Consider the following 19,090-nt stretch of genomic DNA (forward strand, 5'->3'; position numbering starts at 1 on the left):
AAAGTAAGCATTTCAATTACAAGTCTCGAATGTAAAGCAGAAGCAGGCCAGGAAGCCTATCAGAGCAGTAAATGACAATGAAGTTTGGCATTTTTAAGACCTGAGAGGATTCTCTCGGAAAGATTATCACAGGCAATGAACAAACAGTAGGGCCAGCAAAGAGATCATAACATAACTATTTTTAAGGGAAGGATCGATCAAGGTTAGTGAACTGCATTATACAAAGACAAACATTCTAATTCCCCACACAACCAACCGACAGTCAGCACCACATTATTCCTACAATTTACAAAGCTAAGCATGGACTACGACTAGACAAAACAACAACAAAAGGCGGAAATGCATGAGACAAACATACCTTGTATACACTTCATAAGGAGATGCAAGTATTATATCACTACCTTTCCAAGTCCCACTTCCCAAAAGCCCAAAAGATTATTAACTCTCCTCTGAATCCTGATTATTTCCTGCGATTTTAGGACACGTGCCCGTTCAATGTAGTAGCTCATCAGTACGTCCAATCATGGGGCAAGGCCATCTCAGGAGGAACTTGGTAGTGCCGTTCCTTCTCCTGCCTAGCGACCACACCGTCCGTCACGATGGAGTTCATCTGCTCAGAAATTTTAATGTCTAGTGTATTCCTTGTACCTGCTGGCAATATGAAAAAAATTGACTCGAGATTCTCCAGGGATAAATGCAAATAAGCATCTCATTACTGAATTTTCTAGTTTAAGTTGAAGCAATTAATACTCGTAGGGAGAATCACTGAGAGTCATCTTGAACGCTCTTTAGGTGCCTCTCAATTTCACATATAATTTTCTATACAACCATTTTCCCTATTATGGTACGTTATTAAGGGAAAAGAATAATCAGCTTAATCATACTCTAAGAAGAGCTTTATCTACACTAGGAGCATCCCAGCAACAATATACATTAGCAGAAGAAGATACATAATGATTATACAACGATATACCACTAACAAAGACATTATCCTAGAAGTACCACCTGAGAAAGTTACCATATTATAATAATATAAGATTAATTAAAAGGCACAGTGCAAGCACTAACAATTACTTCAAGGTAATAGTACTATGTCATGTTGTCACACAACAGACATGCCCATATCAAAGGACACTGAAGGACGTTCCCCCGACCGAATATATTTAATTAAAGGTAAGCAGGGAATTAATAAAGACATTCAGGATCAAATGGTTGGAAATATAACCCAAACGAGAATCTCCTCAAATGAAAGCCATTGATAAGTTACTCAGAATGCAGGGATGCTATTATGTATCTTTACTAAGGAATAAAGACTTGCTTGCTAGATGCCACTACGTGCACACGTCGGATGCACATGCATAGGCTATTATGGTTTACCATATTTGTACAACCGAAGTAGCTAAAATTGACACAATAATAGAGGTTCTCTATAGTTCGGCCATGCTAAAATAGCATCAAGTCACATTATTAACATTTAATGCCATAAAATCTCCTATATCAAGGAATACAAGTGGGTTGAGAAAGGAGTCCAAACGAGCTGTTCGCTGGGTCTCTCATGCCCCATACTAAAACAACTTGAGATCCGAAACTGGCAACTTACTTTGTAAGATCAGCGAAGGCGACGTTACATAAGAAAAGATAACACCAGCAGCGGAAACAATAAATATGTATGTCTGTAGTTTCACATTCTAGCAACCCTGCCCAATAGGATTCCCTGTTCCATTTGGGTTATTTACTCATCACTGACAATGGGGTTGTTCCTTATTACCCAATATCCCCATAAAAAGAGAAGTTCAAATGTGCTAAACCCAGAGAAAGCTACTGGGCACTAAATGGGAGAGTAAAGGACTGGCATGGAAGCACGACCTTTTACCACAACCAATGCAGAACAAAGAATTAATTCCTTGAAAGAGAAAGCAAGAAAGACAAGTCCTTGATGCTGACAGTATCAAGACTAGGACCCAAACCAGTTGACAGAGCTATGACAGAGCTATTTCTCACAATCGAAAAACTATCTAATCAGTGAATTTCAAACACATAATGCCTGGCGCACCAAACCCAATGAATGGGGAATTGTCTAAGGCAGTTAAAGTTTTAACATGTTTAATTAACTTGAACTTCAGTATCGACCCAACTCAGGTATTAAACGAAGTAGAGTCGCTGCTCAACTTCACCACGAGCCAGTCGATGCGGATGCAAAACATAATCCATGTCGATAATACTATTTCCGAGACATGATTATTATTCATGAACATAAATTTAACTCGAAGAATCAACCCGTTACAGCTGAACCCGAAAAGTGAGACTAAATAATATATATAAACAGGAAACAAATATGGTTGTCTCACCTCGTTTCCTTCTAAAATCGGAGGCTGAGGTATACGCACCAACGCGAGGAAGGAATACGCCAGTCCCTCCACACTCCCTCCGAGACGCTCCCCGTCCCGGACAGGATATGGCCAGCTGGTTCTTGACCCGGTCCGGCAAAACCCCGGCCCGGGCTTCAACATGGCTCCCCACCTACAGCTCAGAGACGACAGCTGTCATGATAATACCCCTCGAGAGCCGTACCGAGAGTAGCAATAATAACGTTCTCCCTTACCTGTGGCATCCGAGCTCGCTGCAGAAGACGGTACTCGTCGTAGAGAAGCTTTGGAGCAACAGCGAACGGCATGCAATTACTACGGTCGTACTTGTGGTGAGCAGCGCCGAAAGTTGTCATCGCGGCGGCCAGCGGCCCTGTTGCCGGGGAAGTGATCACTGTACAGTACTGAGTAGGGCGCATAGAGTTCTGCCAAACAGGAGAAAACACGGTGAAAAGAAGGTGGAAGGGAAACACTCAAGCATGGTACCAAAAAATAAAAATAAAAATTTGACAGAGCGCGAGAGATGAAGAGAGACCTCAAAGTACTTCGGGGAAAGACTGAGAGCGGGTGGTACAGTTATACTGTCAGCGGAGGGGCGAGGTGGGAGCAAGGTGAAAGCGGAGAAGCTCCGGGAGAGTTCGTCCAAGGAAGAGAAGCGGCGAGGGCCGAGCCTCCTCCTATAGTGGGTAGCTGCGACGTCGTTGAGGAAGATGTCAGAGGGGAGCCACAGCTCGCCGTCATCCAAGTTCGGGAGAAACTCTGCCATTTCTACTGTTATTATGGTGATTGTCACAAACACAGGCGCACACAGAGGGAGCTTTTTAAGCTAGCAGCTGTGTGGAGTGAGAGTAGAGTAGAGTAGAGTGAACCCTGGCAAAGGAAGAATTCAAGAGGCGGAAGCGGGGACGTTGAAGCAAACCCACCAGAAGGAGCGAGATAGAGTGAGAGAGAAATGGAGGGCTCTACTTTCAAAAATGGCGAAACGCATTCTCTCTCTCTAAAAGGTAGAGGGGGAGGGGAGATGGAGAGAGATGAAAAGTAACCGTATAGAGAGGGGGGGGGAGAGAGAAGACGGCAAGAGCTCGGGTCACGTGACGAACCTCCTCAGGCCGCCACCCTACCTATGGCCTACTGAATGGGCACCCGGTCCGAGTTTGAGGCCCCGAAGTGACCGGCTCCCCTTCCCCTCCATCACCCAATGCCAGTACTACGGCGGTTGGGGCCACCTCGCTCGCCCCCACTCGCGGGCTCTCCAACAATCCTATCCTAATCTCTCAGGTCGGGGACTTTAGAGGGACAGGTGTCAGGTTGTCAGGGGGCTCGTGGAACTCAGGGGTAGAGTGTCGCGTGAGTACGGTGATCCGGGGAAAAAGGCTGCAACCGTAGGCGTATGGAAGGGGAAGGTAATATCTCTGCCTGCGAGGGATTACATTGCATCCCCGTATCACACTTGTCCCATCAGCGTACACGTGTCCAAAGTGACTTAGGATCCGTGTGATTTTTAGATAATAATTGAGATTATTATACTATATATTTCATAATTTTACCGTTTCTCAAATCATTTTCATGGTTTACAAATTAATCAAAAAACTTATGATTTATATCTTATTCTAAATTTATTTCGCCGTTAATTTATTCGGTAATGAAACGTTAGTAGACTCCAAATATATTCCATGATTTTAATTTTTTCCTCAAATTTAATCTGGATAAATGGTCACAGCGACAAGAATGGTCTCACTTAAATTCCACATCAATAACACTGTTAAATATTAACAGAGAAATTAACGTCGTAATGGATTTAGAACCAGATGTAAACCATGAGCTTTTCTGTATAATTTTTAAACCATGTGATAAATTTGAGAAACGGGTGATACCATGAGATATCTAGATAATAATTTAACTCTACAATCAACTTTATTCTTTTCCAAATTCAACAATATAATCATTACTATTTTGTATTTTTGTTCCATTTAATAACCAACATGGGTTAGTTCAAGGGGTTCAGCGCTTGTTCCGCTTAAGTAAGGTCTCGGGTTCGTGTCCTTGTGAATGCAAAAAATTCATGCTAAGAGACATTTATCGGACCGATCCGGCTAAACTGAATTAGTCGGGGCCCAATTGAACTTTCGAATACCGGAGTTCATATCGAAAAAAGAACAATAATTTCTCACTAATACTTTTTCCTAATAATTTTTATAATTAATTTTTTAATAATAAATTTCACATATATTTCCACATCTATACATACATATATATATATATATATATTCACATATTAATATATTTATCAGCACTTGCAATCATCACACGAAACCAAGTTAGTTGGATCATAATCCAACTAAAAAACCAAACACAAGCTTAACCTCCTCCATCTGCAATCCGTGCAATGTGAGATTAGTAATGCAAACATAACATTACAAGGAGATTTTAACATCTCATTGGCGGTACGTTGGATTGACAGATAAATAAATGATAAATAAATAAAATCTCGAATCCAACATCTATAAAGCTGACGATATGCCAAAAGCTCCCTAACGTTACACCTTACTATATGATTTATGGATTTTTTTTTGCTTTAATGGATTTTTATCTCATATAGAACAAGTCCATTCAATTTCGCCATATAGTACAAAAAATAATTTTTTTATGTCTCAATAGTGCTGTGAGTAAAAACCCATAACCTCGAAATCCAAAAAACCAAGCCGGACCGATTCGAAAACCAACACAAGAGAACCCGATTGCTAATTTGGGCGTGTATGCTCTTTGATTTTTGGTCTCGATTTGGGTTAGGAGTGCTTGGTTTTGGTTTGATGATGCGGTTTTTGGTTTAAACCATAACCAAACCATAATTTCGATATTTGAAAAATGAAAATTGTCTCCATATCATGGTTCTTAGAATCACGATTCGAATCGTAGAATCGTACGATTCTACGATTCTAGAGGGGTCATACGATTCCGATCCTATGGGCTGAATCGCAATCGGCTGAATCGGGCCTGAATCGGGCCCAGAATCGCTGAATCGCGGAATCGGGCCGATTCCGCGATTCCAGATTCGGCCCACACTGGCGCACAGGGCAGGCCTGATTTGGGCCCTCGGGCCGAAGCCCAGCCCATTGGCAATGAGCCCGACTCTTCTCACCCCCCCTTCTTCTCCGGCTTCCCCCCTTCTCCCTGACATCTCCATGCCCTAATCGACTGAAGAATCTTCAATCTTCCGAGCTGTTCAATTTCCGCCCCATTTCGTCACGATTCTTCTTGTTCTGCCCGTACCGGTGTGTCTTGTTCGGTTGTTCTGACTCCGACGAGCTTGAAGGTTGAAGTTCCGCCGGTCCGCAGGTCCGACTTCGCAGTTCCGCGAGCTTGCCGTCAGTTGCTTCCGGTCATCTGCGCGAGCTTCCGGTGAGTTACTTGCTCTGCGCCTCTGCCTCTGCATTTTGCCCAAGCTTCCAGTCAGTTGCTTGCTCATCCTGTCTCTGCACTGCAGTCTGTCCAGCCGAGACCCTAGACCCGAGACCCGAGAGCCGAGAGCGTCCACTTTCGACTTTCCAGACTCCAGGTACCGTATCTTGAACATCCAATGGCCTTCTGCTTCGATTAATTGATTAATTCGATGAACTAAAGTGAGATTAGATTACTGAATTGAAGTGAGGTTACTGACTGAAGTGAGATTACTCGATTAGTAATAAACGTGCCAGATTATTTTGAGGGGAAAGGTACAAATAAATGTGCCACCATATTTTCTGATTCTATTTAAGTTTCCAGCTTAACTTAAAGGGTGAAGATTGTATTAAGATGATTCTTTATACTTAATTACTGACCTAACAAGTTTTTGTTTTATTTTCTAATCATCAGGATTACAACAGGGATACTTTATGAAATTAATGTCTTTTAGCGAAGCACTCTTGTGTTGGCTCTTCTTAATTGGTCCTTTCATTGTCCTTTTTAAAACAAATTGAAGTTTGATTTCATCAATGATTCAATATTATTTTCCTGTACCCTGCTTGCGTCTTCTGTTTGACGAAATTTGTAAGGCTAGTTTACTGAACTGATTGTGCTGTAAATTCCGCTGGACGATTTTTTTTGAGTTTATGTTAGATTTGTTGAGTGGGTGATTATTGAGTTTGGGTTGAACGGATATGGCTTCTGCAAGTGGATCTGGAAGTGCATCGGCTAGTAATACCGGGACAGTGGCCAAATCTAGAAAAAATGCAACTGGAGTTAGAGATGATCCGGCATGGGCACACAGTTATGAAGTTCCAAGAGAGAGGTTAAAAATTAAATGTAAATATTGTGACAAGGTAGTTTCTGGAGGTCCCTATAGATTGAAGCATCACTTAGGATGTACCAAGATTAACGTGGCACCTTGTCATGCTGTTCCTGATGAAGTTAAGAATAATATGCTCAGTATTTGTATGCGTTTAGAGGGTCTTTCAATGAAGAAAAAACAAGCTAGTAGTTGTAGTTTGGAGGATGATGATGTTGTAGACGTTGATAATGATGATGAAGATGCAGGGGTTGGTATAAAGAGAGAGGGAAAGGAAACAACTAAAATTTCTAGTTTTTTTAAGAAGAGAAGTTTGAACATTCAAAGCAAGCAAAAACAACCAACAATTAATCAAATGATGAAGAAGGATTTAAGAGAGGATGTTTGCATGCAAATTGCCCGTTTTTTCTATACAAGTGCAATTCCATTTAATTGTGTGAAGAATCCTGAGTTTGAGAAGATGTGTCATTTGATTGGGAAGTATGGTGTTGGATTGAAACCGCCGTCTTATCATGAGATTAGTGATAAATATTTGAGAAAAGAGGTTGATAACACTATGTCATTGCTTGAGGAGCATAAAACTATGTGGAAAAAGTCGGGGTGTTCTATAATGTCAGATGGTTGGACTGATAAGAAGAGAATGTCCATATGCAATTTCTTAGTGAATAGCCCTAAGGGAACAATTTTTTTGACTTCTACTGACACATCAGATATATCCAAGACTGCAGTGAAAGTATTTGAGATGATTGATGATATAGTTGAGCAAGTTGGGGAAGAGAACGTAGTTCAAATTGTCACGGACAATGCTGCCAATTACAGGGCGGCAGGTGAGATGTTAATGGAGAAGCGGAAGAAGTTATTTTGGACTCCTTGTGCAGCTCATTGCATAGATCTTATGCTAGAGGATTTAGAGAAGAAGATTAAGGTACATGAGCTGACGATAATGAAAGGGAGAAAGATTACGACCTTCATTTACTCGAGAACACTCCTCATCACAATGTTGAAGCATTTCACTAAGGGCAAAGATTTGATTAGACCGGCGGTGACTCGCTTTGCCACTGCTTATCTGACTTTGGGATGCCTCTTCGATAATAGAAATGCTCTACGAACTATGTTTGCATCCATGCAATGGAAAGGGAGTCGATTTGCGAAGTTAGAAGGTGGAAAGTATGCGGAGCGTACTGTTATGGATAATAGATTTTGGAATAATGTTAATACATGTTTGAAGGCTGCATATCCTCTCATTAAGGTGCTCCGCATGGTGGATTCGGATGAAAAGCCCGCAATGGGTTTTATTTATAATGAGATGGAGAAAGCAAAGCAGAAAATCAAAGCAAACTTCAAGGATGATCGGAAGAGGTAAAATTATTTATAAGCTGCTATATGCTTAATCTTTAATTACTTATGCATCATTAAAATTTATATTAGAAATTTGATTATTTGAAAGTATCTAATAAATGCTCATTTCATGCTTTTAGCTATGATCCCATTTGGAAGGTTATTGATGAGAGATGGGAGGTTCAACTTCATAGACCTTTGCATGCTGCTGCTTATTATTTGAATCCTCAGTTGCATTTCTCTTCTGAATTTAGAGCTGATAGGGAAGTTATGCGTGGATTATATAAGGTTATGGATAGAATGTTAGACGATGAAGAGAGGGATAAGGTTGATTTGCAGCTAGAGGAATTCAAGCATGAGAGAGGGCTCTTTGGATTTTCATCGGCAAAGTCTATGAGGTTCAAGAAGACACCGGCAGATTGGTGGGAGTCATATGGTGCCGATACTCCAGAGTTGCAAAAATTTAGTATAAGGATATTGAGTTTGACTTGTAGCTCTTCGGGATGTGAGCGTAATTTGAGTGCTTTTGAAATGGTATTCTATGAATTCCCTTTTTTTTTATCATGTGCTTATTAGAATTCGTTTTAATATATCTACTAACTGTTTTTTGGTTTTTCCTAGGTACACACAAAGAGAAGAAATCGGTTGCATCAAAAGAAGATGAATGATTTAGTATTTGTGATGTACAATTTGAAGTTGAAGGATAAGAAGATCAGGAAGCAAGTTGATCTTCAAGTGGATGACATTTCTTCCGACGATGAATGGATTGCCGAAGAGGAGACAGAGAATACTGTAATTTCAAGGCATAATTTTAACTTGCGTGCTCTTGGTTGTGGGGATGATGGTGACGAAGAAAGTGGAGGGAGTCAAATTGGCGATGAAGATGCAGAGAATATACTCACCCAACAGCATGCCACGGTTGATGACTTAGAGCTTCCCGAAGATGATGAATTTGATACTTTATATGATGATGATGTTGGTAACGATGAAGATTTGGATGAGATTTGACATTCTGTGTTATAATTTATGTTATTAACAGTTTATTTTGAGAGTTTGAGTTATGATTTAGACTTTGAATTTCGATAATTTGTAACGATATTTTGTGCTTTTAAGCCTTTTTATAACTTATTGTTGGTTTTTGGTTTTTGGTCCTTTTTTGAATATAAGGAATGAAGGATTGATTTTTTTTTTTTGCTCAGGAAAGGATAATACATATATATATATGCTATTTTTTTAATGTTAGGTAGAATCTTACGATTCACGTTACGATTTTACGATTCACGATTCTACGACCCTCGACCGATTCTAGGTAGAATCGCGATTCTGAAAACCTTGCTCCATATCCACCACAATTTTTAAAACAAAAATGCTAACCATAAAATTTGGTTTTTCAGTTTGATTAACTGAAAAATCAATTACTCTTTTGGGACATACAAATCTTAATATATTATGAGCAATTTAATTCTCGTATTGGGTCATATACGATGCATCCCAAACAAAAAAAAGGCAATATAATGCCAAATTTAACCTTCACTTGCCTAGAAAGTTCAGTGGCGTTTGATAACGGAATATAACATGATTCTATTTAACTCCATCGGATGAAGATATAAATAGTTAGGATAATTTATTATTAAAAAATTGGTTTTAATAATGGTCAAGAAAAAAGTATGTGAAAGAATTTATCATTGAGTTGAAGAATAAAAAAAATAATTGCGTTGTTGAATTAAGGAAAAAATAATAAATAGTTGGGAGAATTTAGTATTAAAAAATTAATTGTAATATTGTTAAGAAAAGATATGTAAGATAATTTATTATTAAATATAAAAAGTATTAAAAAACAGTAATAATTTTGTTGTTGAATTGTCAAAAAAGCAAAGTAGAGTTGAATGAAGTATGATTTACTCCATACAAAGTTTTTATAATTAAGAAAAGTAGCAAAATAAATCAAGTTCATAATGTAGGAAGTAGCGAAATAAAGCACTCATAACTCAAATGCACACATGAAAAAATTGTTTCGAGATAGGGATTGTAAGGCCTTGAGAAGAAAAATATAATTTATAGAGTAAACTAACAATTTGTCCATAGAGAGATTGATGTTACATCCCCTCAAAAAAAAATTATATCAATTTTGACCTTAATATATTAAATGTACATCAAATTACCCATTATGTCTGCTTACAGTCAAAAAGTCGACGAAAACATATAACATGAAATTAATTGATTGTGTTTTCCATTATATGGCCTATTTTCCATTTTTTTATGACATTATATACCTATATTCTTTCCTTTTTTCTAAATTTTTCCATCTTATTTAAATGGAAAAATCGTTGGTGAAGACTATGAAGCCATCTGCAGCTTCCAACTAACCCCCAAATCCCAAGCTCCTAAATCCCAAACCTTAATCAAATAACCCCCCCAATCCCAAAGCCTAATTAAAAAAAGGTACAAGGTTCACCCACTGAATCGGCCTCATTGGCGGATGGACACCAATTGCAATTACCCCATTCTCCTCCCTTCGATCTCTTCCGACGACTCCAACTCCACCGTCCCCCGGCCTCTCTTTAGCCTCCATCACAGCACCGTGCAGAGTGGCATATGCTTATGACGCGTCTGGTGAGGTCGCCTAACGGGGGCCGACCGAAAGGGGTGCCCCCACCGTCGATCTACCCCCTTTCTCTCTCGAGCATTCTGAAAAGTAAAAAGAACAAGAAAAAGAAAAATCAGAGGTTAAAAGGTCAGCTAGACATCGCAACGATCTTGACCATGAAAGCCCAGCTCTTCCACTCGTTGTTCGAGAAAGGGGAAAATGTGGTGAAGATGGACTTGATTGCAGGGAGGACCTTGATGAGGCAGTCGTTCTGCGTCTCAATTCTATTTTTTATATAATTTTTTTGTTGTTATTTAATTCGGTAGATCCCATAAGTTATCATACGTGCAAAACTCTCCAAATAAAAGTTGTCATGGTCATCTTTCTGTTCATTTACTGATGGAATAGAGACGGCTTGTTGCATGAAATTTTTTTTCTTGTTGTATGGAGAATTTGAATCAATTTGTGGTGCAACATGAAAAAGTTCGACGTATGATGATATACAGTGCAATTTTCCCGTAAAGATATATAAAAAAAAATTGAGAAAGGATACTAGCATGGAGGATATATCTTTGCGTTCAATCCAAGAGATTGTATCTTTGAAATTGTCTACTTTAGGTTTTGAGCGGATATCTTTGAAGAGATTGTACCTTTTATTTAAATTTCTAATTTCTTGTTATAGGCCATAACTTATCTTGCATTTGAAAAAGAAAATAGTTATCGCAAAAGTTTGATTGTTCATTAGTATTGGACATGGGATCAAGGATTCAAGTCCAATTGTAACCGGCAGAACACTCGAACCCCAATTTTGATCCAACGAAGTTGGGCAAGTTTCAATTTTTAGCGCAGACCCTTTGAACCATGGATGTGGGACAATCCTTACTGAATAGATCCAATGAATTATAATGACTCATTTAATTATATTTACGTTATTTCAAAATTAATAGTTACATATCCATTAGGAAATTTTTTGGATCCCGTGACTGAATTTTCAATCATGGGCTAAGTACAAAACTAAAACTTTTAAATTTTGTACCAAAACTTTTAATATAGAGTAAGTGTTTTGGATTGAAAATTTTAGTCACTGAAACTAAGGATTTATTCCTCACATTCTCATACAAATAGTACATAACATGACGATACTACATTGATTAATCATTAAATATACATGAAAGGTCCTTTATTGAGGAGGGTTTTTGGGCGACCCTCATTGAGGAGTTGATAAGGACCTCCAAAAGGAGCTTTCGCACCAACTGATCCCTCATGAATGTATTGGGAGCTTATCTGATCCCAAGCAGGTCCTGTCGTGAATTCTCAAATGCACATAATCGACGGCAAAATTCAATATAATAAACTATACTTTGACTCAAGTCGATCATATTTATTTTGCAGTCTACTAGATTCATTTTAGGCCTTCCTAGATTAATTCCCATCCTAAACTGGATAAATTTCGGAAATCGTATTAGCTACTATACAACCAACCATGGATCATCAAATCAAATTTGAGCAATAGGTCCCTTCATCATTGAGTTGAATATCAGCCACGGAAGTGATTATCTAGGCCACATTAACCTTTTCGTTTAAATTTTTTCAATGATTGTAGGACCATTCATCACACAACCCAACCGGATACCAAGCAACAAAAGTGATTACTTCGGCCAAATTATCCTTTTCCCTGCGATTGTCACTCAATATAATCATAAAAAAAAAAAACTTTCGTCATTTCAGATATAGTTCTTATTCTTTTTGTTTTTTTTGGTGAAAAGATATAGTTCTTATTCTAAATCCAAATAGATTACCTCAATAAGAAAAAACTTTCATATGTTCGTCTTTACCTATCCTCTCCTGTTAAATTCGATGTTAAGGATAATTCGGTCCTAAGCGTTTTCTTCATCACAACTGATAATGTAATAGCTTGTATAATAACATATAAATATCCATATGTATTTATTAAAAAGTATGTCCGAGAGGTGTCCGTCCTCGTCAATTAAACAAAAAAATAATCGAGGCGAGTCCTACTTGCTCGAAATGGGATTAAGTACACCGTCCACTCGCCTTTGCATCGTATGATTAAAAATAAGATTAAGCACGTGGACAATTACGTCTCAACAATCATAGCAATAATACTAAATATCCAATCCTCAAAACTCTAAAAAAAAGCAGATAATTTTGTAGCAGAGGAACAAGACAGGACGCAGGAGATTGTTCATTTCACATCCCCATTGCAACACAGCAACACGATTAACCTCCAATCACATTCCCAAACGAGATCTCGGCACGAATTGGTACCAAGTGACCGTTGATACACGCAAAAATCATTCCTTTCGGATTCCCTCAACAAAACAACTACTACTCCATCAATTTAACCCCACACACGAAATAAAAAAAAAAAAAGGGCCTCTTTAGTTTAGATTAGACCCCAACCGACCCCATCGGACGACAACCATTTCCTATTTGTTCCCTAATTCGACCCGTCCCAAATAAATATGTATGCCTCCCAATCCAAATGTTTGCAATAATATATTCATAATATTCACCGTGTAAAAATCCCTATTTCCTATTTTGATTGGCAGCTGCCCGCCATCCCATCCCATCCCATCCTATCCACAGAAGAAGAAGAAGAAGAAGAAGTAGAATACGCGTCACATTGTTAGGGCAGGTGTAGATTACTCACCGTGGACCCGACCACATGTTATTATGTCTGCCGCCTCGACCCAACCCCTAGCGCCACCACCAGCTAAGCTCTATTCAGAAGAAAAAGGCAAAAATCAGAAGCACCCTCCGCGTCCAGCTTCAGTTCTTCTTTCCGGGTCGGGAGACCGGACCCGCCCGGGACCTGAACCCGGCGATCACCGCGTCGTTCCGGCACCAGTGGAAGTCCGGCTCCGGCTCCGACACAGTTTCCTTCGCCTTCTCGCACCCCTCGCAGAACACTTCTTCGACGCCCTTCATTAACGGGGCGTTATTGTTATTGTTGCTATTCGTCATCGTCATCATCAGGTACCTCTCTCTTTCTGCAGCCAATTCCCTCACCCGCCGATCGTACTCGTAGGCATCCACGACCGGCACACCGTACCCGCCGCCGTACATCTGATCGCCCATCGCGGTGTCTCTCCTCAGGAGCATCACGTTCTCCGGCGGGCGTTGCTTCGCGAAGCTCTGAATCTTCTCCCGGGCTCTCGATCTCTTCAGGAAGACAAGGAAGTACAGGTCTTTGCCGCCGGTGATCGTCGCGAAATTGAACTTGGCGTTAATCGCAACCTTCCGCGGCCAGGACCTGTAGAGCCTCCGCTCCGCCAAGTAGATTGAGATTTGGTGAGGGGAGAGGCCGACGCGCTGGCTGATGCCCGATTGCAGCTCGTTAAATTTCATGGTGGGGCGGACCGCGGCGTAGCCGATGCTGATTTCCTTCTCGCCGTCATGGAGGATAACCGGCAGGGAGATGCCGGCGGGGCCGTCCCCAATCATCCTGCGATTGCTTCACTAACAGAGGAGAGAACGAGAGAGAGGGGGAGAGAGGGGAAGGCAGAGATGGGATTGGGCGAGGAACAGACACATATATGGATGGATGGATGGCAGGGTTTAAGGTTTGACGAAGTTATTAATATTATAGTAAGGCGGTGAGGATATTTATGGAATTTAAATGGGGGATTAAACTGATCCTGTGGTTTCTTCTTGGTAATTAATTCATATTTAATATTTTAAAAATCAGTTTTAGAAATTTAAATTTAAAAAATGGGGAAAGAAAAAGAAGCAGAGATACTGATTTCGCCTTGGCGCGGGTTTGATGAGACTTGGGGACCAAGTTTTATTTTATGGCCTAAAACGACACGTTTCGGCCTTCTCCTTTCTTGTCCCAAGCTTTAGGAAAAAGTTCAAAACGACAGCTCACTCTGCCGTTTCTAATGTTATGCTTTTAATAATCGACTCGACTCGACTCGACGCTAATTTTTTTTACTACTGTAAATAAATAGAGTATTTCAACCAATCCGCTCAGTTAATAACGAAAATGGACCTCCTTTTGAAGCTACTTACCAATTTAGACTCTTGCCCAAACTATTTACCATTTTGGACCTTTATGCCTTTTCTTATTATTTTTATGAATGACATTGAAAAAGAAAAAAGAAAAATAAGGGACAAAATATTGGAAATAAATACTTGTAACCCACGCCCCTCCCTCTTGGCCGCTTTCGGGCTCCGACGACCCTGATCGGGCTTTGCGATGTACAACGAGCCTCTAACCTAACCGCGTTGGTTGCATTTGTATCCATCTCATCTTCTTCTTTTTTCGTCACCATCTCATCTTTTTCATAATCTTTTTTTTTCCCATCACTTTCTTTGTCAATATTTATGCCATTGCTTTCTTCCCTCTGTGAAACAAGATCCCATCATCAAAATATGTAACTAGCTCTAGAAAATGAAAGTTTTCATAACTTTTCTCATGATTATTTGTATTTCATGAAAGATATTGAGGTCGTTCATTTCTTAAAAGAAGAATGTATATGTAATCATTTGAACAGTGAAAGACAATATAGCATGTGAGCATCAAAATAGAGTGAACCTATTGTTGTTTTGTTTTTTTTTCACTTCCTCTGTTGGTAACTTGGTAGGGAAAAAATTGGTAGCAAAATTCCTTAAATCCTCTATTTTCTCTATTTTTATGGGGGTAAACATCATCAGTTTCCATTTCCATTTTTTTCCCTTAAGGAGCCGCTAAGAGAAAATAATAATTATTATATTGTTAAGTTTGGAGAAGAATATAGTTGAGTTGAATTATAATTCAAAAACCAAACAAAGCCTAAAATAACTTGGACAGAGGTCTAGATTGGTAAATAGTTTCTAAGGAGGTCCTTATAAACTCCCAATCCACTGCTGTAAAGAAGAGTTGATAAATCTAAATCTTTTGTCTTGCCGTTTCGTCTTTTCGCTTTGTTGAACGTATAATAATTGTTAAAAAAAAAATAAAAATCCTAGGGACAGATCGAGACGTAGATCCCATACCCGACCACCATGAGTTTGAGGCCTATGTGGCTCGAACAACAAGTTCATGCTTTCAATAGTCTTATGTTGTTTAGATAAGAGTGCTCACTGAAAGGTTATCCGCGCTTGAGCAGTGCTCCATCTACTGTTAAAAGCATCCCCTCAAACTGTCTTAAATTTGAATGGACTAATTGTGGTGCAAAACTTACGATATTGATGGTTACACTCAGACGAATAGCAGTGGTCGATCATAGAGCTCTGTATACGAGAAGAGGCCTGGATCCCAGATAAGAAGACGCCAGAGCCCGCCCAGCTGAAGTAGGCTCAGAGAATGCCAACTGAGAATGCTCAAGCTCGTAGCCCTCGCAGAAACTTCTCCTGCAATTCAAGCAATTCAGTGAGAGAATTTGTCGGATTCTCATATGATCAGAACATCATTTTAATCGTTTCGACTACAAGTTACTGCCATAGATTCAGGTTTGTCAACATGTGCACATGTAGTGTACCAATATCAAAATTAGATGGGTGGTGGTATGATCAGTGCTATTCAATGTCATTATCACTTCAAGCTAATTTGTCATTGGATCAGCAGTGCTACACCTGCTGTAGACACTGTTTAGTCCCGAATCCCGATTCATTTGCTCTGGTTTCGATATTCATTGTTCGGTCCGCCATCCAACAAAACTCGAGCTTTACAAAAATATTGGTTTTACTCAGCAACGTAACTTATAATGGAGCACAGGTGCACAAAATGAAGGGTAGATGGAAACGACTGATGGAAGGTTACCTAGCAGCATCAACTAAATGCGTCGCAACGCGCTTTCTTCGGTTGGAAGGGGTGACCCAGATGGCTCTGATGCCACAGACAGCTGGTACAGCTGCATCTTCGCAGTAGATTGCTCCCATTAGGTTCTCATCCAACACCTTATTCTTGGCAACAGGGGGCGATCTTCTTACTGCTTCTCTCTGAAAAATTGCATTTCCGAACTGGAGAGTAGCTGCTCCTTTTCTTACAGTCTTTATGATACCGCTGTCGGGTTTTCCTTTCACAGCACGAGAGATGACCTTAAATGCTTCTTTTATGGGTTCCGCAACTAAACATCCAGCTATCCTCTGTGACTCTATGAAGAGATAGACCTAAATTTTCGAAAAATCTACCATCAATCAATAATCAGAACTAAAAGGGAAACAAAGCATTTAGAAGGAAGATAGGAGAATAGCATAAAAACAAGAAGTCCTCCAAGTTGGAAGTATCAAACAGTAGCATGATAAGTAGAACTCAGCAAGAATCTGTTGGACAAATTCAACTGGACAAGCAAACAGATTGCAATCATTAACTTTTTTGATGTAGCAATAGGATCGCTTCAAATGTCGAGTGGCACCGCAGAGGAAATCAAAGATAATACCTTACACAGCTTGTGGTATATCCATCCGCTCCCGAGCTCATTCTCCATCATCTGTACAACCTCCTGGACCTACAAGACCGAGAAGTTTCAACATCACGCAAAGATCAGCCATTCATACCACACTAGTTTAATTAAAACACTTCCTCGATGCTTAACAAGGAGATGAATGCAAACCTTGTTCCTTCTCGGACGAGGATCACTGTCTAACACCACAATGACACGCCCACCTTCGACCAAAGGCATACCGACAAGCCTCTCTTCACACCAACCCTGTGCAACCAGAAATCAGTTCCTCGTTCCGAAAATGAAATGAGCACGTGTGGAATGACAACTGTTGTAACAGACAAAGAAATTCCGGTGGATGCACCTTGAACGGAACTCCGTGGGTGTAATTCTTGTGGAACCTCGCATGAGACTTCTCGTCCAGCGCATTGCCGGGAGTATACTTGATTCCGCAAATAGAACAACCTCGGAGAAGAAAATCGGACTGGCCCAGCTCCAAGTGGACCTGAGCGTAGCTCCTCTTCCTCTTCTTGTTAACTGCTTGCTCCTCCAAATCCCGATTTCCAAGCTCCCCATCATCGATTTCAATTGTACTGCTCACAAACAACCCGATTGGGATCAGAGAGGCAATCATTCACATACAAAACCCTAGAAATTGAAAGACAGCTAAAGATTAGAGGAAACGGACGTTACCCATTTGACTCCGGAGCTCTGCACTCACAGGTCTCGTCGATGGCGTGCTCTGTCTCATCCACGATGGCCAATCGACCGTCGCCATCGTCGACTTGAGCGGAGGAGCGCTTGAAGAACGAACTGATCTTCCGTTGAACCATTCAAAAACTTCCTCGCTTTCCCTCGCTCTCTTGTATTCGCGCTTTAAACTTTACTCTGACTTGTTTTTGGCGGCATCGACCGATGACCTCCCAGTTCAAATCTGAAATCAAAGTTATCCGACTCCGTATGACTCGGATGACTTGTTTTTGGCGGCATCGACCGATGACCTCCAAGTTCAAATCTGAAATCAAAGTTATCCGACTCCGTATGACTCGGATGTGCATGGATACCATGTACGCCCGGAACCGGTTGAAAACTACACGATAGAGCATGGTCCGGATAACTCAAATTGAAGATAGGGCAGAGTCCGAGTAATAATTTAAGGAATCGGTAAAAATAAGTTTTGATTTTTGCTTCAAGATATAAGGTCCCACGGAATCGGTATTCGAGATCCATATTTTATTGAAAATATTATTTTATATTTACATAGTTTTCTATGTGCGATATAGTAGCTATAGAATCTTGAAGAGAACTTATTTACTTTGTCTACTAAAAAGAGCTACATCATCATTTTTTTTTTTGCTAAATGCCTACATAATCTTTGAGTTGCTTTGTTTATTATACAATACTAAGGAGAGCTATATGATCCTTAGTTCTGTGGATGAATGTGATCCAATTAATTTATGTCGATATTTATTTATCTTGCGTTAATGAGATATTTTCGATTTTAATTATTTATTATACTCGAAGAGAAAAGAAAAAAGCACAAGTTCCAACAATGTACCTCGAATCTATAGTATAATTCAGGTTCATGGTAAAATCTGGTTCCAAATTTCAATAGGGTAAAGTCCAATTTCAAAATCTTAAAACCTGAAATTTACCGGATAGGATCTAAGTATCGTGAAAAAAAAATGCAGAACCGCATATATGACAACTTATTTTCATTGTGAAGCGAGAAACGGGATTCGATGAAGGGTCACACGCTCCCAAATCAAATCAAACGTCATGATTGTCACTCATAACGTTATGGTTATGATTCGGTAAAGACGACTCGTTCTAGGGTTAATAGTTGTCACTCATATCTTATGTATAATCCCAAATTACACTTCGAGAAACACCGATCTCCTGCCAGCCTTTTCACGGTTGGTTTTCCCTTCTTGCATAATAAGAGAAATGGTTAATGACAGGGAAGAGCTAATCTTTACACTGCAAAATTTTCGTCTCATTTTGATTGTCTTCATTTACAACCCGTAGTAAAAAAGCAACAGGATAATAATTAAAATGCAAAATTCTTGTGAGAAAAGCAAAAGACTGGTTGCATCTGGTCCGGTTCATAACTCGATAGATTGCTCAGGCGATCCAATGCGCGCAG

General features: G+C 39.9%; 3 protein-coding genes across 5 annotated transcripts; 1 reads left to right on the plus strand and 2 right to left on the minus strand.

Annotated features, from left to right (window-relative positions):
• Positions 1-15: 15 nt before the first annotated feature.
• Positions 16-3,709, minus strand: LOC116194574. 2 transcript variants are annotated; one of them, XM_031523422.1, is made up of 4 exons: positions 2,902-3,709; positions 2,603-2,791; positions 2,349-2,520; positions 16-651 (listed from the first exon to the last, which is right to left on the minus strand). In XM_031523422.1, exons 1-4 carry the CDS (start codon positions 3,130-3,132, stop codon positions 509-511), a joined length of 735 nt encoding a protein of 244 aa, XP_031379282.1. In that variant the 5' UTR covers positions 3,133-3,709; the 3' UTR covers positions 16-508. The 2 variants fall into 2 exon arrangements, with proteins under 2 accessions (XP_031379282.1, XP_031379283.1); XM_031523423.1 differs by having other exon boundaries at positions 21-648; positions 2,902-3,695.
• Positions 3,710-6,502: 2,793 nt separating this feature from the next.
• LOC116193983 lies at positions 6,503-8,976 on the plus strand. Its single transcript, XM_031522721.1, has 3 exons — positions 6,503-7,989; positions 8,109-8,502; positions 8,590-8,976. The coding sequence occupies exons 1-3, from the start codon at positions 6,503-6,505 to the stop codon at positions 8,974-8,976; spliced, it is 2,268 nt and encodes a 755-aa protein (XP_031378581.1).
• Positions 8,977-12,745: 3,769 nt separating this feature from the next.
• Positions 12,746-17,947, minus strand: LOC116198051 (protein CHROMOSOME TRANSMISSION FIDELITY 7-like). Of its 2 annotated transcripts, XM_031528362.1 has the most exons (7): positions 17,638-17,947; positions 17,309-17,537; positions 17,116-17,211; positions 16,942-17,010; positions 16,323-16,672; positions 15,745-15,913; positions 12,746-14,925 (listed from the first exon to the last, which is right to left on the minus strand). In XM_031528362.1, exons 1-6 carry the CDS (start codon positions 17,775-17,777, stop codon positions 15,784-15,786), a joined length of 1,014 nt encoding a protein of 337 aa, XP_031384222.1. In that variant the 5' UTR covers positions 17,778-17,947; the 3' UTR covers positions 12,746-14,925; positions 15,745-15,783. The 2 variants fall into 2 exon arrangements, with proteins under 2 accessions (XP_031384222.1, XP_031384221.1); XM_031528361.1 differs by lacking the exon at positions 12,746-14,925 and having other exon boundaries at positions 15,377-15,913.
• Between the last annotated feature and the right edge of the window lie 1,143 nt (positions 17,948-19,090).

The sequence above is a fragment of the Punica granatum genome, chromosome 2 (genome assembly GCF_007655135.1).
Source record: "Punica granatum isolate Tunisia-2019 chromosome 2, ASM765513v2, whole genome shotgun sequence".
NCBI classification, from domain to species: domain Eukaryota; kingdom Viridiplantae; phylum Streptophyta; class Magnoliopsida; order Myrtales; family Lythraceae; genus Punica; species Punica granatum.

Excerpts from the sequence above, each read along its gene's own strand:
- LOC116194574 (XM_031523422.1), bottom strand. The coding sequence starts at position 3,132 with ATGGCAGAGTTTCTCCCGAACTTGGATGACGGCGAGCTGTGGCTCCCC. Across the intron at positions 2,521-2,602 it reads AGCGAGCTCGGATGCCACAG|GTGGGGAGCCATGTTGAAGC; the intron begins GTAAGGGAGAAC and ends TCTGAGCTGTAG. Across the intron at positions 652-2,348 it reads CGATTTTAGAAGGAAACGAG|CAGGTACAAGGAATACACTA; the intron begins GTGAGACAACCA and ends TCATATTGCCAG.
- LOC116193983 (XM_031522721.1), top strand. The coding sequence starts at position 6,503 with ATGGCTTCTGCAAGTGGATCTGGAAGTGCATCGGCTAGTAATACCGGG. Across the intron at positions 7,990-8,108 it reads TTCAAGGATGATCGGAAGAG|CTATGATCCCATTTGGAAGG; the intron begins GTAAAATTATTT and ends TCATGCTTTTAG. Across the intron at positions 8,503-8,589 it reads ATTTGAGTGCTTTTGAAATG|GTACACACAAAGAGAAGAAA; the intron begins GTATTCTATGAA and ends GGTTTTTCCTAG.
- LOC116198051 (XM_031528362.1), bottom strand. The coding sequence starts at position 17,777 with ATGGTTCAACGGAAGATCAGTTCGTTCTTCAAGCGCTCCTCCGCTCAA. Across the intron at positions 17,538-17,637 it reads AGAGCTCCGGAGTCAAATGG|TACAATTGAAATCGATGATG; the intron begins GTAACGTCCGTT and ends GTTTGTGAGCAG. Across the intron at positions 16,673-16,941 it reads TATACCACAAGCTGTGTAAG|GTCTATCTCTTCATAGAGTC; the intron begins GTATTATCTTTG and ends TCGAAAATTTAG.